Source organism: Pangasianodon hypophthalmus, chromosome 9, assembly GCF_027358585.1.
Source record: "Pangasianodon hypophthalmus isolate fPanHyp1 chromosome 9, fPanHyp1.pri, whole genome shotgun sequence".
NCBI lineage: Eukaryota > Metazoa > Chordata > Actinopteri > Siluriformes > Pangasiidae > Pangasianodon > Pangasianodon hypophthalmus.
The window spans coordinates 18856114-18882959 of NC_069718.1; the positions used below are offsets into that span (position 1 = coordinate 18856114).

The 26846-nt window shown below is 38.5% G+C and overlaps 1 protein-coding gene across 5 annotated transcripts in view; it reads left to right on the plus strand.

Annotated features, from left to right (window-relative positions):
- Nucleotides 1–26846, plus strand: part of cadps2 (Ca++-dependent secretion activator 2) — a 130289-nt gene that overhangs the window by 71920 nt on the left and 31523 nt on the right. For all 5 annotated transcript variants that reach the window (XM_034307324.2, XM_034307325.2, XM_026919048.3 and 2 more), the window contains exons 8-13: nt 763–902; nt 4475–4541; nt 4797–4905; nt 7446–7655; nt 10789–10916; nt 19650–19837. In XM_034307324.2, the coding sequence (XP_034163215.2) occupies nt 763–902; nt 4475–4541; nt 4797–4905; nt 7446–7655; nt 10789–10916; nt 19650–19837 (842 nt within the window). The remainder of the gene's footprint in view (nt 1–762; nt 903–4474; nt 4542–4796; nt 4906–7445; nt 7656–10788; nt 10917–19649; nt 19838–26846) is intronic.

Consider the following 26846-nt stretch of genomic DNA (forward strand, 5'->3'; position numbering starts at 1 on the left):
GTTCACTGTCCCTCTCTCTCATGTCACATTTTTAGGTAAACAGGTTTGTAATTATGATTAGATCGCCAGACAAAGTAGGCTTAGTAATGAATGCTCAAGAGCAAACAAGACTTAGGAATGTGAGTTCTTCTTTATCTTTCGTTTTTTAGGCACTTTACATCCAGTCCATTGTATTAGCACCCTCTTCATGGCACAAAAGCGTCTAGGCATTTTGCAACTTTACTGGGGGGGATTACTGTCTTGCTAACTTTACCCCCATCATGCCCTGCTGATGATCTTAAATTGGTTAGTAACTTAAATTAACAGAACAGCAAGAGCAAAGAACAGGAAAGACAGCAAAAATCCTCCCAAGGTCTACCTTTGGAGTGCTGAAATAAAACACCTGTTACGCTTTGGATGCACTCAGAAACTAATGTTTCTAACAGCTCTTTCCATTTAGAAATGTAGCTACTGCCGTTGCTATTGTTTAAACATCCCCAGTTAACCCACAGACTACTAGTTTTTGGCCAAGATAATCACGTGTGTGTGTGTGTGTGTGTGTGTGTGAGCTCGCTTCATGAATGAAGCTAAAAGTCATTACAGTTTCCCAGGGTGACAGATGGAGACTCCCATTAGAGACCCTCAATATGCATCTGCTCCTCTTTTATCTACTTTGGTCCTCTCTTTAGTGGATCTCTCTGTATCCTTTTCTTCCATATTTTGGCCCATTTATCAACTTTTGTCATGCTTCTTCTTTTCTTCATGTTTTCTCTTCCTGAACAGGTGGTATTGAACCCTACAACAAATGGGCCGAAAACTGCAGAGCTGCACAAGATGATCATCCCTAAAAACAGCCAGGATGTAGACCTGAAGATTAAACTGGCTGTGCGTATGGACAAACCACCAAACATGAAGCACAGTGGGTATGTCGAAACTTTAGTCAGCACAATGATGGAAGTAGTGTTACTTAGAGCTGTTCTGTGCTGGACTTCACTGGAGAAGAATAATTGTTATAATAAATGTTATGCTCATGTTATGCTGGTTAAATTGACCAGCCATGCAGGGAAACAATTGACAGTGATGTCATACACCACTCTCTTTTATAGACAGATACTTTAATTGCAAAACTGTAAAATATATTTCTTTAGTAATGGCAGGTTTTAGCTGCTGTATATATACATTTGGCAGTTAAAACAAAAATTTGATAGTAAATAAGCTTTACTTTATCACATATCTTTTACAGAAAAGAATCAGTATTTATTTTAGATCATTTTTATGCCAAAACTGACAATCAAGGAAAACTGAAAACTTAAGATCCAACCACCCAGTTGTAGTTTGTTAAATTAAATCTTTGGGGAAAAACAGATATTGTGAAAACTCGTTCTAGTATGTGTGGGTTCCCTACAGGTGCTTTTGTTTTCTCCCACCTACCAAAAGAATATCAGTAGGTGGATTGACCATGCTAAATTGGCCCTAGGTGTGAACGTATGTGTAAATGTGTGTGTGCGTGGTGCGCTACCCAGGGTGAATTCTCCTGCTTTGCACGCACTGCAACCGTGACCCAGATAAAGCTCTTACTGAAGATGAAAACTTGTTTTAATCACCCTGGAAAACTCCCTAAAATAACACATAAATTAAATGATACTGGCATACAGGAAAGAACACACATATACACACAGGTCCTAAATCCCAGTGTAATCTGTTGTTATACTGTGGCAAAAAATGAAAAAACATTCCATGTTTAGGGCATGTTGGCTAGTTGCTGCTTTGTACAAGATCTGTTAAAAAGTTTATATTGTTTCTATTTAATGTGGTTCTTTTTCCACATGAGGGCAGCAGAACTCTACTCTGATCTGCATACTGTAGTCACTTTTTTTATGTTTTTCTTTATTTTATTTTTTTCTGTTACTTTTGAAGAACCCTGTGAGTGATAAATTGGACAAAAGAGATTCAACTGCACTACATTTGGTTCTATTTGTTGAGGAGCTGTTTGTAGAGGGTTCATTAAAAACCACTTCATTGTAAGGAATACTTGGAAATGCAACATTGAAATAAAAACTGATGTTGCCATCTAGAGGTCAAGCATCACTGAACTGCACTAAAGGGTTCAATCACTGAAGTGGGTTATCATATTACTGTTGATATTACTTCAGTAAGTTAAACAATCGCTAACTTCAAAATGTACAGTGTTGATCAACGTTCACTTATTCATAGCGCTACTGACTGAACTGCTAATAAATAGTCATGGGCACAGATGAAGGCAGTTCCCATAGTCACCATAAAGCAGGGCTATTGTAAAGGGTGAGACAGACAGGCCTTTGCCATCAGCCTGTTAATTATGGAGGCGCTCCAGCAGGCTCTCACTATAGAGCTGCTCCCTGAGAGACCTGCGCTAATTAGCAGAAGCCTCTTCAGTCTGTCATTACCTTTTTATATCTGACCCCACAAGTGGTTTTAAAGCCATCTTGGACCTTCACTCCTAGAGGAGCTTCACATTTATATCCAGAGCGTACATACTCACACATGAATTCTGTCTTCGGACAGTGTGATAACATACTTCATTAATCTCTACTGGAATATAAGTATGTATTGGTTTATGAACATTTCAGTTAATAATAATATTGGTTTGTTTGACTGCTTGATTTTTTTTTTTTTTTTTGACACAGAAAAGATTACTGCTGTGTTATGTGATTGCACAGGCAACCATCCATAAATCTAAAAAAAATAGTTTTGCTGTAAGTATAGTAACCAATAGAGCAGACATTGATCTGTCACCTGTTTCTCTGAACTCGTGACACACTCATAAAGCACATGAAAAGGCTGCCTGCTGCTGGGCAGTTTCTGCAAAAACTCTACAGCTGCACTTGACTCACGCTAGATGTTATTTTCCTTCCTGACTGCTACTGATGCCATTTCAAGTCCTCCAGGAGACTTGAGATCTACATAAATGATTGACTTTTTCCTTTTGCTACCACTATATCATTTTAGATATGTACCAGCCAGATTGACAGTTATAGCTTTACTCTAGGTCACTAAATGCTAACTTGCACATGTGCACTCACACCTGAGGACTTACATAAAGGATAAAAAAGGAGATGCATTGAAAGGGGATTTTCAGGTTGAATGCCCCCCATTAAAAGCAGCCATCTGTTGAGCAATGGAGAGACTGAAGAACTATTGAGTTTGGCAGCACGACCCCTCCGCAGCTCAGAACGGGAGAGTTGCCAGCTTTAGGCTTCTCTCGCTTTTGTTTGTCTGTCTGTCTGTTTTTCTTCCTTCTTCACTCTCTCAGACTCACTCACTTTGTCTTTCTCTTCCTCCACTCATTTCTTTCTAATAGCTCTGTAAAACCATCGTGTTATCAGTCATTAAAGAGGAGAAAGCACATAGATCAGGACTTTATCTCTGGAAGAAATGTCAGTACCTTACCTTTAACAGAATGTAGAGGCATGATTGCTTGAGAATTCTTACCAGCCAGTAACTCCTAAGACCTTACAAGACCATTATATTTATTCTTAATTTATTTAACCCTCACTTGTATTTTTAAGTTATAAACACATTACACTTACATACACTGATGTGAAGATGATGAAGCCTTGATTGAGCTGATTTTGCCTTAAATAATGTAAAATAGGGTCTCATTCAGTAAATAGTTAAGTAAATAAACTATACAGGATTTCTTACATACTGGTCGGCTGTGGTGACATGGTTTGTCCACTTGACGGCGCTGAAGGCATGTAAATCGGCTAGCCTTATACCTTGACCTCCCCTGTTTGACACTTTTTCCACACAGAAGAATGTGGATGTGCTTTTGTTGGCATATTGGTTTGCCACCCTAACCCACTTCGTAGTAGTTTGGCATAGCTTAATAACAAATACTGTTGATATTTACTGCATATGAGAGCATCCACCACTCTTAAACTGATAGTCACTACTTTTTAACACTTGTTTGTCTTTTAAAGGTGTGAGCCACTAAGCACAGAGCTTTAGCCCATTCTGCTTGCTCTAATTAGACTTCATGTTTCATAACAGATGTTAAATCATGTCTTTGGTTTAAATTCAATCCCTCTGTTGACTTGGTTTTTCTATAAAGCTATGACTTGAATTTGGCTTCATTTTGTCTTCTTTATAAAAAGTCTTCAGGTCAGAACTAAGTGAAGTGCAATAGCAGGTACAGTTGCAGAACAATTTCTCAGTCATCATGGCTCCATACTGAGGGCATCTCAATAGGGCCATGGCTGTATAAAAGGTGTCAGAGAGTGAACTGAAAATCATTTTTACAAGTGGATGATTTCTTTTTCCACTGGACATTCTTTCCTTCTCCAACCTCATCAGGTGTCCTTTACAAGGCATCTTTTGCTATGAAGTGATTTCATTTCACTAAAGCCTTTAAGATCTTGAATGTTTTTATATCATTAAAGCATTGATAGAGTGAATCTAGAGTGCATGTGTAAGGTTAGAATATATGTAATTTTTTTTTGTTTTACTTTTCAAGGTACCTCTATGTACTGGGGCAGAGAGTGTGGAAACGATGGAAGAGGCGATATTTTGTTCTTGTTCAGGTAAGTGCCGATAAAGTGAGTGAAAGTGTATTGTAGCTGTCTAATTAAAATGGTTTTATTCAGCACATCATCTCCTACAGGCAGTAAAGACATCATCAGACTGGTTCCTTTATGTATTTTCTAAAAAAAAAAAAAAAAAAAAAATTTCCAAAATTATTTGAAAATGTATTCTTTATCCTGTTTAAAGTAGGATATTGTAAATGTACTCCTCGTCTTATTTTAAACTGTGCCAATAAATGTTGCTGCCTATTTCAGGTTAGCCAGTACACATTCGCCATGTGCAGCTACAGAGAGAAAAAATCAGAGCCACATGAGCTCATGCAGCTGGATGGATACACAGTAGATTATTCTGATCCACAGCCCGGTGAGCTTGTACTTCTCTCATCTCTAAATTTCCCGGTATAAACACTGATTGCTTCCATGTTCTACCATTATGAGTCTGTAAATACATACTCATTCTAATTACAGTGACTAGTTCTAATTAAAGTTGAATTAAATCAGCCTGTGAAACATCGCAGAGTTTGGATAATTTGATAATTTGACTGTTCTGGATGTCTATGTGCCACCCTTTTTTATGCTTGCCGTAGTGCAGCTTCTTTTTGGCTAACTTCCAGCATCCAGTATCTATCAAACATGTAAAATACAGTATCTCCGCTTTTATTGCTGTGAAAATGTTAAGCGAGGTACACATATTTTTTAGAGAAACTGAACATTTTGGACAAATGTGCTCGACAAAACGAGACAGACAGAGGAGAAACTGACAGGTGTCTGACTGATCGTTTTGTTTTGTCTGACTGATCCTTTTTGTCGTCAGAATGAAGGATTTGTCCTGTTCAGTGGTGAAACACAACATTAATGAAAACTTGGTTTCCATTGCTAATTGTTGTTATGAGAGCAATGAATTGAGGAAATGTTAAAAAAAAATAATAATAATTTTCAGTGTCATGGAGGGAGCTAAAACGCTAATACATACTGTATACTGTATGTGTATATATATATATATATATATATATATATATATGTGTATATATATATATATATATATATATATATATATATATATATACACATATATATATATACACAGTATACAGTATGTATTAGCGTTTTAGCTAATATATATGTGTGTGCATATGTATATACGTGTGTGTGTGTGTACATATATATACATATATATATATATACAGTATATACACACACATATACACAGTACTGTGCAATAGTCTTAGGCACATCCAAAGAAATGCCGTAGAGCATTTAAAGATGTAAAGATGCCTTCAATGCCTTCATGTAAAGATGCCTTCAAAAATAGTTAAATTAAATGTTTGTACATTAAAAAAATACTATAAAGAGCAGTAAACAGTAATAGATGAAACAAAGTCAGTATTTGTGTGACGATCCTTCGCTTTAAAAAATAAATAGTAGTCTCAGGTACAGTGTGTGCAGTTTTATGAGGAAATGAGCTGTAAGTGTTACTGAGCATCTTGCAGAAGCAGCCACAGTTCTTCTGGAGACTTTGACTGTCGACTCGCTTCTTATTTCTGCAGCAAAACCCAGCAGCCTTCATTATATTTTATACAATTCCAAATTGTGGGTAGAAGACTCCCCTAAATGGCAGGTATTGTGGGGGGTTCCCGGTATGCAGTAGTTAATACCTACCACACCTGGTTCGAGGAAGGACAACTGGTGAACCAGCGACAGGGTCATGGGCGCCCAAGGCTAACTGATGTGCGTAGGGAGCGAAGGCTAGCCCTTCTGGTCCGATCCAACAGAAGAGCTACTGTAGCAAAAATTGCTGAAAAAGTTAATGCTGGCTATGATAGAAAGGTGTCAGAACACACAGTATATTGCAGCTTGCTATATATTGCGCATGGGGCTGCCTAGCTGCAGACAGGTCACAGTGCCCATGCTGACTCCTGGGGAAGAGATGGCACCGGGATGCACTATGGGAAGAAGGCAAGCAGGCAGAGGCAGTGTGATGCTCTGGGCAATGTTCTTCTGGGAAACCTTGGATCCTGGCATTCATGTGGATGTTACTTTGACATGTACCACCTACCTAAACAGTACACCAGGTACACCCCTTCATGGCAGCAGTATTCCCAATGGCAGTGGCCTCTTTCAGCAGGGTAATGCGCCCTGCCACACTGCAAAAATTGTTCAGGAATGGATTGAGGAGCATGACAAAAGAGTTCAAGGTGTTGACTTGGCCTCCAACTTCCCAAGATCTCATTCCGATATATATATATACACACACATATATACAGTATGTTGTTGATGAGGGAGAACATGCATGTAAGAATTTCATTGCATATTGTACACTGTACATGTCAAACTCAGAAAGTTAATGTGATGTGTTGATCTTGCCAGTGTGTACAGTACCTTTGTGTCATGTGTTGCTAAAGCTCAGTGTGAACATCAAGTGCAAGGTAAATGTATGTCTTTCCTGTATGTCAACTTTTTTCCCCCTCTGACAATCATTTTTGACTCTTGACACTTTAAGACCTGAGCCTTTTGAAGAAGAAGGCACATCATTTCCCAAGTGGTTGTACAGAAAGACAGTATAGTTCTGTTCTCATCTGACTAAACGGGAAATTTTGGAGAGGATAAGAATAATCTAACAACTACAGACATGTTACAGACCCTCAACAGCCAAAATGTGGTTGAAGTGTAGTTTCTCTAAAATCTTGAGTGCTCCTTAGTCAATGTTTGTCCTTCATTTGGAAGAAAGACTTATAAACTGATTAACTAAGCAAGGCTATATTTCTATGCTTCTCTTTTGAATACATCATTACTTTTTCCTTGAGTAGCACAAAGTGCAAGTGTGTAAACAATGGGCGGTTTATCAGCTTTTTGAAGATGTTGACCAGGATTCCTTCTTTCCTAATGAGCAAATATCTTTTCTAGGTCTTCAGGGAGGCCAAGTCTTTTTTAGTGCAGTCAAGGAGGGGGATTTGGTGGTATTTGCCACGAATGATGAACAAGACCGAACGCTGTGGGTGCAGGCGATGTATCGCGCCACAGGCCAGTCCTACAAACCAGTACCTCCTGCACAGAACCAGCAGCACAACTGCAGAGGGGGGAGTATCCAGAAAGATGCCCCTGCTTCATTACTCAGTAGGTTACATCCTCTGCAATATATGTGTGACATTTATTTACTAATTCTAGCCGTTCCGATTTATATATCTTATTTACATGCTAAAAGCCCTTCTTTCTTTTAGCTGATGATGTGAGGATTTTTCAGTGATGTGTGAGTTTAGATACGCTCAAACACTGCCAATCAGTGAACAAAATACAACTTCCCAAAACTTCTTGCCTCACAGCTCTGATAACTAGAGAACCTTTTTTATAACTTTTTTTTTTTTTTTTTCATGAACAGACCAGAGAAGTCCATTCCATTACAAAGTGCTGGTCAGAATTTTGCTTTCACCTTATTTGACTTTCCTTTTATTTTTGTCACCATAACAAGCAGAGAGCTCCACTGCATCCAACGCTGACTGAAATTTTGGACTGTTGTCAGAATAAAATAAGGCACTTTGTGACTTACACTGACTTTTCAGGCATGCGAGGACAAGCACTCCACTTCCAAAAATTCTCAAATCTTCAAGGCCCTCCTCCTCCTTGTTTCTCACATCATGCTGGACCACATACAATATTTTTTCCTTCCACAATCATTTCTATCACTTTATGCAAGCCAAAGAGTTTTTTTAATCACAAAGTGACATGAATTTGAACATGGCTGTACAGAAGGCCAGTTCTCAACTTTCACTGATGGATTTTATGGAGAGAAGGAGAAATCTGAAAAATCAGACCTAAAAGGTTTAAAAGAAATGTGATACATCGGTATTCTTAAAACTTTTAAAAGAAGGGTGACGCATTGGTATTCGGAAGTGGTACACTTGTTGCTTATCCGCAGAATTTTCCATTTAAGTGAAAACCCACTTCACACACTCATCTAGTAGGCTCTTCAAATAGACCTCTATAAACGTTGAAATATGATGACCGATTATGAAGCTACTTCATAAAGTTCACTTTCTTCTTTTTTTTTTCGTTTTTTATCATCGTTATACACCTGGATTACTGATGTGTCTGAGGCCCTCCATCAGTGTCAGTGCTGTCCATTTGCTTTAGTCTCTTATGTGACCACTGTGGACCTTTCAGTTCATGGCACAGATGAGCCACAGAGCTTAGGATTACATTTCACAATGTGCGTGTGTGTATGTGTCCATTTAGGCCTTGTTATCCCAATAGAGCGCACCCGTCCTGTCTGTCCACATCTGTCTGTCAAACTCAGGCTGCTCTGGCTGAAGTGACTGGTTGGGCTGTACCTGTGATTTCGGTCCAGCACTGTGTTAATATCTGTCATGAAGCTCATGTCCACCTTGGTGGCTCACGTCACATGGATGTGACTGCTGCCATGAAGACAGAAACGGGAGCTGGTCTCTCTCTGCTGTGCTGGGCATCATGCCTCAGCTCTTCAGCTCTGATTAGAGACGACGGCCCCCGTCGTCCTCCTCCTCCCCTCGTCCGCAGATAATAGCTGTAAGTTAAGGTTGACACAGATCAATATGATTCTTCAGTCGAACTGAATCTGTCAGGCTCGCGCTTCGCAGATCAATATGAAGCTTCCCTCTTCTTTATTACTGCATTGAATCCATATCTTCTTTTGTCTCTGTTCTTTAATCTCTTCCTTGTTTTTTTTTCCTGCCCCCTGCCCAACAATCGTTTCTGTCCCCGTTTTCCACCAAATGACATTAAGCAGTTGATGCTCCGATAGTAATGAATGTAATATGACCTATATCGGAATTAAAGCGAATGGGACAATGGAGAGGCGGACCCTTTTCTGGGCCAGGACAGAAGTGTTTGCGAGTCAATTGGACAATTGCACTTCTTGTCTACCGTTGTTGTGGTCGGGGGGGGGGACTAACAGATGCCCACAGCGCTTCTGGGCACATACACAGCACTTTTCTCTGTCCATACAAGCATCCACAAAGTCATCGGCATGCCAAAAATGGCAGCGTTAATAAAAGCGATCACTAATGCCCAGCTCACAAAGGTGCCGCTGGCCATGCAGGCGTCTGAAGATGTGTCTCAAAAGCCTTGGTCTTTTGTGGGTGTTGTGGAGCGAAGACCTCACTCCGCATATGCACACTCTTAGACTGCCGGCAGCAAGTGTTAGGCTTTTGATGGGTCCCCCATTAGCCGGTTTTCAGGATGCATGTGACAAATGCAATGAAAGGAGTGGAAATGAACTTAGGCACACTTTTAGTGCTCCCTCCTCCTTTTTTCACTCCCACAGCCTTACACACACACACATAGTCTGCCCTGACCCCAACCCTTCACATCGCCCATGTGTGTCATTTTCTTTCTTCGCCGTGATGCGCTTGTCATCTGCTTGTTCTTTATTTATGAAAAGTGAGTGCAAATTGGGATGTGTGGAGACAGATGGTAATCACTCACACACACTCACACAAATGCACATATTTATCAAACCTTCACAAAGGTGTAATGCCTCATTCAAGGTTGAGTTTCAGGCCAACGGTATCTGAGATTCGTATGTTTCTAAGCTGCCGTGACTGTGCGGTTCAGGCCATCTTGTTCTTTTACTGGTGCTACATTTAAGCTCACATTTGAACGTCAAACGAATATTTAGAAAGTGGTGAAAATTGATTGCGTGCTTCTGGCTTTAAAAATGAATTAGAGTCATAGTTGAAGGATTCTTTGTTTGAGTGTGCACCTTTTTATCAGCTGAATTGTGGAAATTGAAAATCACAACATTCTCAGATAGGGAACTGGTGTCAGATGATGGGCCCCACTTGTCTGAGGAGGGCTGTAAGTGTCAAATGTTTACTGCTGAAGCAGGAAAACTGGCTGTCACAGAATAGCTTTGGCCAAAAGAAGTGACATGCAAATAAAGGAAGACGGTGATGCCAATGCAACCAAAGACAGATTTGTGTTCTTTACAGAGCATCCTAAAGTGTGAGCTCTGTTTTTGCTCCTGCCCATATAGACCAGTTGTAAAATACACAGGCATCATTTGCACTGATGCACTTATTAGATATTGAGAAAGCATGATGCGCCTGTTACTCACTACCCTTTAATTACAATTATGTTCTGAAATAATGTCACTTGATATTCGTTTTATACGTATAGTTACATTTTATTTGCCATTTCCAATCACACTGTAAATGTGAAGATTGACAAGTTGTTGGTTATTGTGCAGGCTGAAATGACTGTGTTTGTGGCTCAGGTTTGGAGAGGGCAGGAGTCGAGGAGCTCATCTCTGCCGTTCCCTGCAGCTTCAATCACGCAAACCTGTTTCAAATGCTGCAGAAACACACACTCCACCACCGCATGAATGACTCCTTCTCCTGCCTGGTGAGCTCAACCTAACTGTGTCTGTGTTTGTGTTGTTTGGATGTGAGCAAGAGTGGGAAATGTGTACACCTACTAGAAGTGTGTCAAGCTTAAATTATATTGATAAAATGAGTTTATTGTTCTCTAGAGCATAATGTAGAGATCTGGGTCTTTTTTTATATAGTGCTGTTCCACTGATATTCAAAGGGAAAAGAAGAGAATGGAGAAGAGTCAAAGACTAAATCAGCAGTAGTACACACTGAAAAGAACTCTCAGTGGAACTGATATTAGTTTGCTTTATTTTTATTTTCACATCACTGATGCCAAAGATACCAAACAGCAGTGTTCCAGAGCTCAGTGTGTAATACAGTTGATCGGCGTGTGTGCATGTGTGTGTATATGTGGATCTGTTTGGAGGTGTGTGTGTGTGTGTGTTTTTTTTTTTTTTGGCGGGGGGGGGGGGGGGGGGGTTAAATGTCCACAGGGGAGGGATGTGGCCCTCCAGGCTAAGTGAGAGCTCACGCTCAAGAGGAGTATAAACGGTTCCAATCAATACACCACAAAAAGGAAACCCATCGTGCTGCTCCGCGCTCCTCGGCAGGGTGAAGAAAAGAACCGTGCTGTGACTTCCAATGCTTATATGTATGAGAAGCCAGACAGGAACGATAGAGTCCCGCAAATAGTCCCATTTACTTGTCAGTAAACACTGCACATGAGGTGGTGGTGGAAATGTAATTTAGGAATGGAAGTATGTTTGTGTTTTATGTTGAAATATATGAATTTACGTGAGAAATCGGACCCATTTTGCAAATTGTATTTCTTATATTCTACAAACATATGTGACCAGCTTCTGCTTTTGTCCTCATTATTATACCTGCTCTAAGACTAAGTCTGGGCTCAGCTTTTTGTGAGTGTGCCAAGGCTTTTGTTCGAACTTCAGTGGACTGCAAATTGCCCTGTTAAAATCAGAGAGCCACAAAAGCCACCTGAATTTGATGCTGTTCCCATGATTCCTGGGAGAAGGACATCTGTGTTTGTTTGTGTGTGTGTGTGTGTGTATTCATCATATAGCTCAGAATGTACTATATGTACTGTAATAATAAGACATAAAGCAATAAGGCACGATAAGGTGAAAGTAAGGACAGCTACTATTTAAACAGCCACTGAACTCAGGGGTTGTTATTTGAGTGCAGTGTGTACTGAGGGCTCAGTGTTCTGAATATCAAATCATTGTATACCACTGCTAGAAACAGCCACTTACTTAAAATGTACAACATTGATGCTCATTGGTAAGCGACGTGGCCCGTGAATTTCTCATTTTGCATGTACAGTGATGCAAATTACTACCCGCTAAGGAAAATTATCCAAAATTTCTTGGATTTAAATTGAATATCATTCATTCATTAGTATTTAATAACTCCTTCACAGTCCACCTACTAGCTTGATTTTGGGAGGTGGGAGGAAACTGGAGAACTCGGAGGAAACCCACACAGGGAGAACAGAAACTCCACACAGACTCCACGCCCAAGCTCAGGATCAAACCGGAGCTATAAAGTAGCAATACTACCTCCTGTGCCAACATGCCTCCCAAAATAATATCACATCTGCTTATTTACTTATTTGAAAGGATAACCCCCACCATGAATTACAAATCAAATCTTTGAGAGCTACCATTTCAATTCTGAAACAATCACAACATTCAAATCATAAGACATGTCTCAAATTAGCACTTTTAGCATTGGCAGATCATTTGATGTTGCACTCTGTGCTTATAAACACCATGTCTGATGAAGACATAATCATCACTGTCAAGACACATTTACAAGTTCTGCCAGATCAGTATCCATTATTGAAACTGGCTGCTCATTTGATTTATATATGGACACGTTTTAATACTTAAATATCAGCCACTGGTAATTACTATCTTTGCCCAGGTTACAGATGCCAACCGATCTTAGGTTTTGGGAACCTGGGGCATGTTCACAGGCTCGTGTTGGGGGAACTTTATTTTGCAGGATTGGACAGAAAAAATGCTACCAAAATTCTGTTCAACATTTATTATTACAGATGGACACTCTATTTGGAGAAGGCATTATTCTGTGTACGCTGGATAACCGTTTATGAAGTAGCCTAGAATATTGTTTAATTTGTCTAATGCTTGTATATATTGCCTGAGAGTGCTAAATTCCAATAAGTCAATGTTCCATTGATTTGCTCGCCTTTCTAGATATTGTGAGTGTTCACTGCTCTGCTCATGTTGCATTTGTGGTGCCTTGCAAGTGGTATATTGCAAGTTGTAATAACATTAACTCCCACCTCAGCACATTGTGCTGAAAAGTGAGGAAAAATATATGGACGCCTCCGTGAAAATATGTCTTTTGTTTGCTCTGTCAGAGTACGTAAAGCTCATAAAAAGCTACTTTAACTGTGCTTTTACGGTTACAGGCCTGAGTAGTTATTGGTTCTGTTCTAGTGAAGAGAACTTCAAACATCATGCAACATTTTGGACTGAAATTGCAGTACAGCAACAACACTTGTGCATTTCTATTATATCTATCTATATATAACATTGGGGTAGGGAAAGAGAGGAAAATGGAGTGAATGGTGTGTGTGTACATCAGAAATATGTGTGAAATGCTTATTGTTTTCTGTCACCCTTTTCTAGTTTCAGGTCTTTTGTGTGAACTTGCAGTAATGCTGAACATCATTAATAATGTAGGTTAATGATACTACCACAACTGAACAAAGGTACATTTAAAACCACTGAAAACATATTGCTAGTCTGTATGCTGGATGACTATATGTTGTCAACCCTGGTGTACATCCTCATCTGTCTATTACAGACTTACTCTAAAAATTCACTAGATCATAGCCTATAGAATAAGTCAAGTATGATATCCTTTTGACTTTGTTTTAGGCCATGTCATTATTAGTGTCATTCTGCTTCACCAAAACTTATGTTCAAGAGCCAGTGCTGGTCTTAATAACAGCCTCTAACCATTTTCACAACTTTTGGATCTTCTCAGTTATAATATTCACCCCAGTTATACTCAGTTATCTTTGCCACCATAAAGTCCCTGTGAATTAGCTACTGCTATAGAAACAGTAACATATTAGAATGATCAAGTTAATATAATCCTGTAATTTGCCTTGTAGCTGACACTACTCATAGAAAATTAATCAACACCTTCTGACCAGTCATATTATTAAAAAAAGTGTTGTGGTGTAGTAGCCTTTATACAACAGTAAGTTCTGGTCTGGACAAGTACGTTACAAGAGTGCACTGGTACATTTCACTGTGTGTATCACTCCGCTTGTCTGTGTTTGCTACGTAAAATTTCAATACTAGCAGTCTGTTACATTGAAACCGTTACTATACTTACTACAGTCTGACAGTCAGTCTGTGCGTTGCATGGCAACACGCAACACTCTACCAGCCATGGCTACTTCAGGATCTATTTTCATTGACAGAGCAAAAAAAAAATATTTGGCCATATTTTGTCTGTTACTCAGTAATTCTCAGTCACTCAATATTAATTTCTTGTTTATGGAACTGTTGTATAAAAGCAATATCACATGAGCAAGAGTGATATTGTACTGAATATCAGCATATTGACTGTGATTATGTACAGCCTCGTGCCTACAGCCCAATCACAGCTGTACTGATATTCAGTGCAACAGCACTCTTGCTCGTGTGATATTGCTTAATTAAATTAAGTGGTTCAGAATTTAGAATTATAGAACCATGATTCTCTAAAGTTTGTAAAGAGGTTTGTAAAGCTCAGCTGGGGGTTTGTGATATATTTTTTTTTTAATTTATGATTTTTTTAAAGGGTTTTATTCAAACAAGTCGGCTTATAAACAATGTAAACATGAACCTAATGACAATTCAGTAAACATTTTTTCTGTGAGTGGAATAAATATCTCCAATAATTATGTATAATTATAAAAGAGAAACCATAAAATCTGTTATTTACAAAAGTAGTATGGCCACTCCTAGTTCACCTGTTAAACTTAATTTGAAACTCACACATCTAAAAAAAGAGTTGCTAAGAAATAAACATACCTTTGTGGAAAATTAGTAAATGATGCTATTGTATTAAATGAGTTCACATACAATTTTTTTTGCATTTTTAATCACTGTAGCAATACAAGTTCTCTGAGGCACCTTAGAGAAAGAATGTGTGTGTAGGCACAAGCTAGGCAGATAGCACTTTTAAAGCATCTGCCACCGTGATTTCAGATGATTTCAAAAGAATGTGATATTAAAGATCTGCCATCAAATAAGCATTTACCAATGATGGACTCAAGAAATTTTTTTCACTAGCTATAACTTAGTTATAACTAAAAGCTATACAAATTCATATTTTCTGCCTGATCAGAGCTGTTTCGGCATGTGAGACTGCATACTAGTTGATAGCAATGTTTCCTCTGTACCAGAAAAGCTCGTGAATAGTGCTAGTGCTAGAAAAGCATGTAGGAATGACAAAGTGGTGCTTCCACAGCACTTCTGTTTTTACATGCAAACATCGCGTGGTGTGTTGCTGTATTTTATAAATATTTGTAGTGGCACGGTGCTTGAGTAAATGGCAAAATGAGGTATGAGTGTAGTTTTTCTTTTGTGCTCAGACACAAAGAGGCTGAGTGAGCAGGAAATAAATCGCATCACAGTTGAGGCCAAAAGTTTACATAAACCTAGGATGAAGACATCCGAACTCCAATTTTCTGTGGGATTCAGGTTAAGACTTTGTGATGGCCACTCTTACTTTGTTGCCATCTATTTTCTTAAGTGCACCAGTCCCTTTTCCAGCACAACACACCCACAACATGATGCTGTCACTCCCATGTTTCGCAGTTGGGATGGTGTTCTTTGAATTATTGGGAGCTTCTTCCTGAATGAAGCAGTGTCTTTGTGGTCCCAAGATTTTTAATGTTGCATACATTTGTGTGTGCAGATCTTCATGGTACCTTCTGTCGATTGGAATTGTTCGGACTTGTGGTGGTCCACAGTTTTTGTTTTTTTGTTTTTTTTTTCCTGAGATCCTGGCTGAGTTGCTTGGATAATCCCATGGTATCACTGCAAAAAGGCACTGTCTCTAATGGTAGGCAATCTTACAGCTACAAGTGCACTTCTATTAACTCTCAATTATACCAGTTGACCAATCAGAAGCTTCTAAGTCATTTCATCAATTTCTGGAATGTTCCAGACTGTTTATTAAAGAGACAGTCAACTTGGTGTATGTATGGAATTCTGAAATAGTGAATTAAAGCTGAAATAAATTTGTCTCTAATCGATTGTATCAAAATTACCTGTGATGTGAACAAAGTAGATGATCTAATTGACTTGCCAAAAGAAATGTCTGGTAACATGAAATGTGTGGGGTTGTGAAAAATTGAGATTGAATATCTTCAGCTTAGGTAGTTGAAACTTTTTGGCCTCAGCTGTAGATTCTGTAGTTGGTGTAAAAGGGGAGCTTACATAAGCAGATGGCTAGTTCTGACAGGTACATTAGTACTATCACCTTTACTAAAAATAGTTTCACCCAACCCAGATCATTCAGAAAAGAAGGAAAGAAAAACAGTCTTCTAAAATGACGACTTCTACAGTCATTGGTAATTTCACAGTAGAAGCTATAGATAACAGAAGCTAATTATGAAAATGAGTTGACAAGCTTTAATGTAGTCAAGTTGTGTGTGAATGCGAAAAGCCTGCCCGTCGCCTTCCCATGATGAAGGTATGACACCAGATGCCAGTGAGTATAACAGCAAATGAGGAGCAGTTGGGGCCAGTCATGTTCAGCCCTAATGTAATTGCACATATCCACTTCACTCTCCACCCCTAATCATCCTCACTCCCCTTAACACACACGCACTCACATCACCTCACAAACATGCATCTGTTCTGAAATTATACCTTTATTAATGAGAACTGTTTGCCTCAGACATGGGTCTTGTCAGCTGGAGGCCTTGAATATAAGTGACAGAACAGCCCACTTAATGCTGAAGATTACTGTGGCTATTCAGGCTTTTTTAAATAAATAATTTACAAGAGGGCTTACATGCCTGGCACACTATAAGTATTTTGCAAAATATTACATGCGATTTTTATTTTCACATTCTCAACTATTCAGCTTTTATAGTGGTTTTCTCCAACAGTGTAATATTTTAATGTTTGTGTAAAAGTAATTTACTTTTTCAACATAAGAGGTTGTCTTTTTCGCTATGATTAGCATTAAAATTAACTAAGACTGAGACCATGTCAGTCTGTGAAGCAGTTAAAATATAGCTGATCATCAGACAAAGCTCTGACGAAAATAGATCATAAAATAGAAGCTGCTGTTATTTGTCATGCAATTCAAAAATGATGCTTTTAAATTGTTATAACCTAGAGAAAAACCGTGACTCGGTCTGGCTTTGTACTGTAGTGTAAATAAACAGCCTTTCCTATGTGAGTATGTGAGGTATATGCATGTTTGTTTTACACTAATTAAGCATAATCATTTAGAGAAATAATAAATAAAATTAGTTGAAGAAAAAGGAAAAAAAAAGTTGCACTAGCTCTGCAGCCAGTATACTAAGCCTGTGGTTTATAGATAAATGGTACTAATTTAGAAAGGTTTAGAAATTCTTGCTTTATGTGATGGAATTTGTCACTTTCTGTCCTTTAAACTCTCTTGGTTGTGTTAGTATTGGCTGTAAAGTATGATAGAGTTGTAATGTAAAGTAAAAAAGAATAGTGCACCTATGTGTTGTATCCAGTTACATCCCTACTGTGATAATATTCAGTGAGTTGCTATGCTTTTAGCATTAAAGATGAGTGAGACTGATCTAATACACTAATGCCTCATGATGCAGTGATGTAAGCTTTGGATCAGCCACCAGATTTTCCTTTTGAAATTTCTCTCATTCTTTCATACTCTCATTGTCTGTAAAATATACTGATTAGATTACTGCGTCAAAGGTATACTACTGAAGCGTTTTCTCCTTATCTCTCTTTTTTCAATGACAAGTCTTGAATGTCTGTGTTGCTTCACTATAGAGACCGATGTCAAAGATGAGAGCGAAAACAAAAGTGAATTCTCACTCACAGCCACAGTGAATATGTGCATATTTAGTGTATCTATAAACATCCGACTTCACACTCACCTAAAATTCATTGTCTGAATGCCACCATTCATGAGCAAGCATAATGCTATTTTTTTTTTAATGTAAACATGTTCCTGGAATTTCACATTTTCTTATTTCCAATTTAAGCTGCTTTAGTGCACAGTAAAAGCAGTCCGACTCCCCACTCACAGATACGATTGTATGTGAATTGCCTGTTTCTTTCTGTGCCTGTGTGTGAGGAGATTTTCCTGCTCTTTCAGACTATGAGCAGCAGTAGGAGCCAGACTGTGCCGTGCTCGTTAGGACGACGCGAGTGCCGTCTCAGTCAATCGCTAGTGGTAATTGAGCGGTCGGAGCCAAGACACGAGCAGGCCATCTGTTTGTCACGGTGGAACATCTTGTGGCACTCTGCTCGGCACCGGGCCATTATGCTGCAGCTCTTAGTGGTGCGATATTAATAGATCCAGGGAAGAGACAGGCTGAGAGACAGACATAGTGACAAAGTGGGGAGAAAGAGATCAATAGAGAGAGAAAGAGAGAGAAAGAGAGAAAGTAGTTGTGTAAAAGGATGACACATTTCTTTATTGATGTCATTACAAAGATGTAAACAGATATAAAGTCACCCGTTAATAAAGAACATCATCAGATAAATAAGCAGTAATGCAGCTATATAAGCTAACAGGAATCCAACACATTAATAATCTTCTTGTTTTCAGTAGTAATATAAGCCAACATAAACTAAAGCTTCATTCATGTCAAGTGAAAGCTGCATGCTGAGAAAGAAAGAGTTGAAAGGTAAAAGCAGAGATAAGGGACAGAAAGGCTATGCAATGACACAAACTCAAGTCAAAATACGTTCAGTGTGTGTCAGGTCTGTGTGGCCTCTGAACCGCGCTCCTCATCTCTCCGTCTTTAACAGTAATGATCACTCCATCCTCGTTTGCAGGCTGGGAGGTCAGAAAGGGGGCCGCTTCGAGCCTGCTGGTCTCCCGCTCGCTTCTGCGCCACAGCTCCGTCCTCACGACTTCCAGCCTTCAGCACTGTCGTAGGCGAGCGGCCCCCTCAAAGTGCTAATTTGTTAATGTTCCTACGGAGAAGGCATGTTAATTAACTTTGTAAGATTCATGCCTAATTTAGTTATTATGCGAGGTATGAATGAGCTAATGAATGCAACAGGAGCCTCTCAGCGTTCCTCACCCGCCCGCATTATGTTGACTTTTCTGCCTATGAATGAATTGTTTGTGCTTAACCTTGGTCTCACTTGTTTGTTAAAATGTTGGAAATAGATAGGGTGTTTTTTTCTTCATTATAAGCTTTGTTTAGCGATGTGTTCGAAAAATAAGAGGCCTGTAAAAATAATGCATATTCCAGTTTGTGTATCTCAGAAGGTCATTTGTGAGGAATCGGATTTCAGCGCAGTCCAGGTCAGAGCTGCGACCTGTTAGACTGTGAAAGCTGCACCTGCACACAAAAGCCAGTGCGCAAGCAGTGATGTAGAGAAACTTCATCTTCTTTTTTTTTGTCTTAGCATTTTCATAATTATAGAATACAAATGTTTCCTATTTAAGTGTGGTTTGTCCAATGGTTCACGTGAGATTAGTAATTTGCACATTCTCTTATGAGACTGTATTTCTTCTGGATGTGCAGGGATGGTTCAGCCCAGGCCAGGTGTTTGTTCTGGATGAGTACTGTGCTCGGTATGGCGTGAGAGGCTGCCATCGCCACCTCTGTTACCTGAAAGAACTGATGGAATTCTCAGAGAACAATGCGTTGGTGGACCCCACCCTCCTCCATTACAGCTATGCCTTCTGCGCGTCTCATGTCCATGGGAACAGGTACCAGCTCACCTCACTACTACTCCTACTCACACATACTATCTATTATACAGCCACAATGTTCAGATTTCTGGACGCTTTGTAAAATAAATAATTTTATCATATAAGAAGATGTTACAATACATGAAATATTTTAAATAATTATATTTTGATATAAGCAATAATAATTGAAAATGCCAATTTTTACTATTATATCTAATTGCATTCCCTGTTAATCATAATAGACTCCAGTGAGGAAGCTTGTTAATTATTTACAGTCTTGTCCAACACAGATGTAAAGACAAAAAAAACTTCTCTCTTTTGAGGATGACTTATATTTACATTTGTAGTGATATCAGACTGTAGCACATTCATTATTCCTTCATAGGGAATTGTTTCTTTGGAAATGCCTTTGGAAATGTGCTCTGTGCGAGTTGCGAATAATTTTACAGGAATACAACATAAATATTCCAGAAACAAATGGGCTCTAAATCAGGGACGTAACCAGGATCCAAATTTGAATGAGGTCCACATTGTAGAAATCCTTCCATTCTCCTGTAAACTGCTCTGACTCCAGTTTTATTTTACTAAGTTCAATATTTTGGTTTACAAAAGAGCCTTAGAAAACTTCCTAGAGATTATTTAGAAAATAGAAAAATATCCTAGAGATTATTTACTGAAGCTTGCTTTCTTATTTCTTAAAAAAGACACAGTAAATTGACTTCATATTAAAGGAGCTCATAGTATAAGAGTATAAGTGCTTTGCAAGAATATACCTCAAAATTGAAGACAATGTTGTTTCTTACAGAGCGTGTTCTTTATTTTTCCCTGCATAATTTTCTAAATTGTCACAGTTAACTGATTTCATATTAAAGAACAATAGTGCAGAGCACTTACCATTAATATATTATTTGTTATATCTAGTTATTGTAAATTATAGAACTGAGATGTGCATTATTTTGTATAATATGGCCTATTAATGTTTTAAAAAGATCTGTTGTTTTCATTGAACAAAGTTCAACAAAATATATACTCTAAAATAGCACTTTGTTTACAAAGCTGATGAAGGACTTTTGTCCAAACTTTGTGTACATTGTGTACTTCGCTTAACAATTTTCACATATTTTTCTACAATAATTACTCAAGCACACTGCAGTTACTCCTGGGATATTTACACATATACTGGCAGTACCTGCAGTGTGCTACAGTAATTAATGCATTATTGCCTGGGGTTATTTCTAGTGCTTATTTTATAGAAGGTAAAATACCATGTAATCTTTCCAAATGTGTGCATGCAGTCCATAAAAGAAATTACCTTGATGATGGATTCAGACAGGACTAAAATCCTCGATATTTACGAGATGAAATACATTATCCCACCTGCTCACTAAATTGATTAGCAGCTCTCAATTATCCACGAATATCAAGCAATTAGAAAAGAATTACTGAATTTGTTTGAGCAAGGCTTACATAACAGCCTCATGTATAATTTGTTTTGTTAACAATTTACTAAATTATTGATTCATTTAAGCTTTTTCCTTGTTTTTTGTGTGTGGGACTAATTAATTCATACGTTTTAACAAGATAATGTCAGGTATTCTGTGTGATCTGAAACGTCTTAAAGAAGTAGGCTGGACCAGAACAGAATGAACAGAGCTCATGGGTATGAGCAAGGTTCCTTGTCCACTTGTTAGCTTAAGTCCTTTGTGTTTAGCTTGCAGACTGTCCTCTTTAAAGCTATTAGCTTTCTGCTTATTGCACATCACATGCATTTGACTTATTTAATTTGATTGACTCTAAGTACACATGTATGTGCTGCTACTCTCTGATCATCAATTTAGACAATTAGGAGTGGTTATGATTAGCCTCTCTGACTAATTGCTAGGTACAAATGAAAACTGGCAGCAGTGGCTTTTTGTCAGTTTGCTGATTCATTTGAATAATTAATGTCTTGTCAGAAGGTCCAAGGTGGCTGTGATAGAAGTGATAAATAACGTTTGCAGAAAAAAATAGGGCAGGGGGGGTCTTTTTTTTGTCTGTAGCTTGTTTGTCTGTGCTTTATTTATTTGATTCAACTGTTGCAAGGCCTGTTATTCTTTAGATTCATGAAGGATTTGTGTCTTTATTTGTTTATTTGACATTAGAGGGTGTTACAGTTTGAAATTTTCACAGTAAGTTATTTTCACAGTGTCATGGTATTTATTAACCATTCATAAAAGAAAACACAGGAAGCTGGTGGTGGGGAAAAAAAAGGAAATGTATGTTACAAAATCATTGTACAGGCGTCTCTTTTCACATCGTTGTATATGTTACAAAAAAATAAAGGAAACAAAACAATATCTCTGGACATATGCCTGATGAGTAATGTTGCTGGAGGGCAGATGTAGTAATTATGATCAGTTTGCACAGGATAAGACATCTGTGTATAAATCACAGAGATGGGAGTGTCTCTGTGATGTACACACGGTTATCACACTAAAAATTCCATGCATACTACATACATCCCATTTTAATACATTATTTGACCCTTATATAAGCACTTACCTAAAACCCCAGAAGGTGTTGCTTCTCTGACAAGTCCTTTATAAATGTTATCTATAATTTATTTTTCGGGCTTTTAAAGTCAAACGATACTTGGTTTTGTTTTTCGGTTTCAGCAGGCAGGGGGGGATTTAGGGTGGTAGGGGCCCCTGGGTTTGAACTATTGTTACGGCCCTTTACATAAACCATGACATGAATCTACAACTGCTACAACCATAGTATCCTTAAGACATGGGATTATCAGACGATTTATGATATTATAGCAACTACTCAGCCTCTCTCATACATTATATGTAATTAAAATTTCTTTCTGTTTTTCCATCGGTAACAATTGTTAATTCTTATAATTGAATATATGAGGCTAAATATGCCTAACTAGAGGTTGTTGTATGCTGCTCGCTGTTGTGCTAGTTTTGGAGCTACTATTCTAATGATATGGTCTAATTCTTTCCTACTGAAAATTTCAGCTAATCAGTTTGTTGGTTAGAGTGGCTTGTATTTCATAGCTCCTATGCAACAAGAACCTACTGCAATCAGGCAGTTGCTAATGTTGAACTCTTCACACTTTTTTTTTTTTTTTTGCTGCACTTTAGCCACGGTCCCTAACTTTTCAGTGACACAGATGCTGACAGCATATTCAAAAATGTTCTATTAACTCCCAGTCAGTTGTTTCTGCTTTCGATGTCACATTCAAAACATGTTTTAGAATAGTTTGGCATGCCGTTCATGTGCTATTGACCAGAACTTCTGTACCTGAATGTCTGAATATGAAACTAACTTCACTGCAGTAAAAGAGACACGATGCCACCACTTTAGCTGAATCAATCCTCTGTGTAGCCACACAACACACTCTAATATAGACTGTTATCAGACAGCAATGTGGCCCATCAAACAAAAGCCACAATAATGCTAGTCCAAATAGAAATAGAAATATCTAAAATAAAATACAAATGTATGTCCTTGCCTTTTAGAAGTTATGTCATCAGGATTTGTTTGTAGCAAAGTCCTTGAAAAACCCACCGCTGTAAAATCCACCCTCCAAATTTTTTTGCATTCCACTATCATATTTTCTGTTATCTGACATTATGAAAGTTAGCTAGCTAATATCAAAAGCCCACACGTCTGCACCTGCCTTCTCTCCCAGTGCCGAAAACTTAAAGCAGTAAACAAGCCAAATATGTACAACTAAACAAATCAAAGCACAGATTTCAACAAAATATTGATTTTGGATGAGTCAGAGGCAATATTTCTTTAAAAATATTCCAATCACTGGACTGAAAATGTAAATATTTATTTATATTGTTTGCTTAGTTTGTGGCCCCCTTACGCTGGGGCCCTGCCATTCTTGGTGTGTCTTAAAACTGAACAAAAAGTGCAAATCCTCTTTTCCCACAGGACATAACAGAATCTTTACCAAAATGTCAATTCGGACAGGATATACAGTATATTACATGGGGTTATTTCTGCTAGTCATTTTTAGAACGTAAAATACTGCGTAATCGTTCCAAACGTGTGCATGCGAAGTCCGTAAGAAAAATTACTGACATGATGAATTCAGAAGGAACTAAAATCCTAGAGATACTGTGGTATTAATTACATTAACCCAGCTCTCCATGAAACACTAGTCTAATCTGAAAAGAACTTTAGAAAGATATTTTTGAGAATGATATTTCCATAAAATCTCTTACAATGTCAAATATTTATCAATGTTGTCAATATAAAATGAAGAGAGACTGGCTGTGGCAAAATTATAATCAGTAGTGAACTAACCATCAGATCTTATACCTGTGATATCATAAGAACACTATTTTACGTATGGGTGGACAGTATTTTTGGTATTTTGCCTTGATCGCTTCTAGAACAAGAATTCAGTTGTTGATAAGCAAGGCACATTTTGTAAGCAAATTAATCCATCATCTGAACCTGTGAAACGATACAGGTTTTTTTCTTTAGGGTTAAAATCATATAATGAATATTTGTGGTTGCGTGTGAAATCTAAACGTTATTACAGAATTTAATTCCGATCAAGAGGACCTTGACATTCCATGGTTGCATCACATCATCTACATTAGAGTCTTTTGGCGGAAACAGAACAGCATTAGACATACAGTGAGATTACATAGGTGTAATACATGTAATTACATACAAGTGTTTCAGCATCCTGACAGCACACACAGATTTTACCTGCACTGAAGGCTTGCTGGTGATTGACGGTCACATCAGGAATGACTTGCTTGTGGCGCACTTGATGGGATGATATCTGCTTGATGCTGACAGAAGCACATTCAGCTCAGCGAGGCTTGGTACGGAGTGCAGTTCATACAGTTGTTGAGGTGTTAGTGTGTGAGATCAGAATCAGAGATCGGTGTGGACTGATGCCGATATGTCAGATTTCCAAGAGCGACAGGCAAGACAGTAATCGCAAGCCGTCCTTCTTCTCACATGTCAGTCTTAATCTCCCTGCCTTACGGACTTGTCTGTCATGCGTAGGTGTCAGTTTTGCTTGTGCACCCACCCACTCCACCTTCACCTCCAGCCCACTCACTGGGTTGTCATCTGTTACTCTGTAACTTATCCCAGGAGTCTATTCACACTCAAATACAAAGATACACTTATGCATTTATATGTTTTTTCTTAAACAGTGTAAGGTCGTATTTAATGATGTTATGGCATTTATTCACTTTTGTGTGGTAGCCTGGGAAAACCCTTCACATGCTACCACTTTCTATGTAGCTCTGAAATATAAGGGCTTTCCTGAATTTAAATATGTTTCTCTTTTATATGCATCTGTTATAGCATTTTAAAGTCTGGTTACACTGGAGAAAACTGTATTTAAAGATTCCATTCCAGCCATGCCTCAGGAGCAGTGTGGACATTTTGACAGTTAATATCTGATTACAGACTGAACTGATTAGGCTTATGACTGTTTTGCTATACTTCATAGCTATCCAACATCAAAGCATGACATTTACTCTTTGAGGAAATCACAGTTAGCTAGCAAAGCTTTAGATGTTTTTACACACACTGACTGCATTGTGTTTATTAAATGTGATCTTTTCAGTAAGGTAGATCATAGTCCTGAAAATTTGCAGCATGGTTTATGGTTTCTTAAAGTTGAGGTGTCAATTTATTTTATAGGCAGGAAAATTAAATTTTAGCCAAAACCTGATTTTTCATCTTTTTTTTTTTTTTTTTGGCTGTTTGACAAAATTCAGCCACCAGGTTTCCCTGACCACTTTACATATTTGTTTACACATTTTCGATAGGGATCAATGAACCTATTGGAAGTACAGTCAAACATAGAATGGACACTTACTTAAGTGACGCCTTTATCCTCGTAACCAGCTAAACGAGCATGTTGATTATGGCAGTAATTTCTAGAGGCTGCTGAAACTGATTCACCCTCACTGAGTAGCTGAGCGCCAGGTCATCATTTAGCTCGTCTCACACACATTTGCTTCATTAGACATGGACAATGAGTTTGCCTCACAACGCCCCACTCCCACCAGCCAAGCCAAACATGATGCAGCACTGGCTGAGATTCAATTGTAGAAAAAATGACCGCCGTTTGGATAAGCTTTTTCTGCTTCTAAGCATAGTGACTTTTGTGTTGTATACCTGTACTGCTAAAAACATAGTTTTTAGATTTTTCTGGGCTTTTCCTGGGCTGTCTTCTAGTTCTGGGGTGTCTTTGTGATACCATTCAAGGATTTGATGAAAGGTTACCATGTATAGTGAATACTTCATCATGGTTTAGTGATGACCAGAAGCACAGCTTGATCCTTTGACTAAGTTGCACTCTCTTAAAGAGAGGAACAGCAACAGAACAGAGCAATTCACCCCGGTGCTTGTAGTTCAGTTCCCAGGCCTCTTGTTAGCAGCTGTTCAACTATGAGGCCTACCGTGGAAATAATGAGCAGAAACAGAGGGAGAGAAAGGCAAGAGAGAAATAGTGTGGGGAATGGCGGGGGATGGGAGGGTTTAAAACACCCCTTCTGTCTTTTCTTCCGAAATGTCTGTTCACGAACAAGCTCCGGACAAGGTTGGGCTGGCTCTCTCTCACACACACACCCGTGCACACTCACAAAAATCCAGCGCAACCCTTTAGACCCTTTATTGTGTTCTTGTCGGATTAGCTGGCTCTTGTCAAAAAGAAGAAAAGGGATTTCATTTAATAGAGAGGGATTTGGAGTGCAGACCAGTTTACAAGTTGCACTTAAAACAGCGAAGTAAAGAGAGAGCTTGGTTTTTAGTACGGAGCTCTGCCATTTACAAAGAAAGTGGGGAGGCTTGGGTAGTCAAAGGCAATGCCTACAACTGATCATTGTATTCAAGTGTAAAATCTGTAGTTTACTTTTGGATTATGGGTAATGGGTTTCAGCTACTTGACCTGTTAACTTGTGCAAATGTAATCTGTGTAATGTAGTTTAGCTGTCATTTGTTATAAGGAAAGTAACTTTTAACCTGGCACTATTAAATAGGCACATTT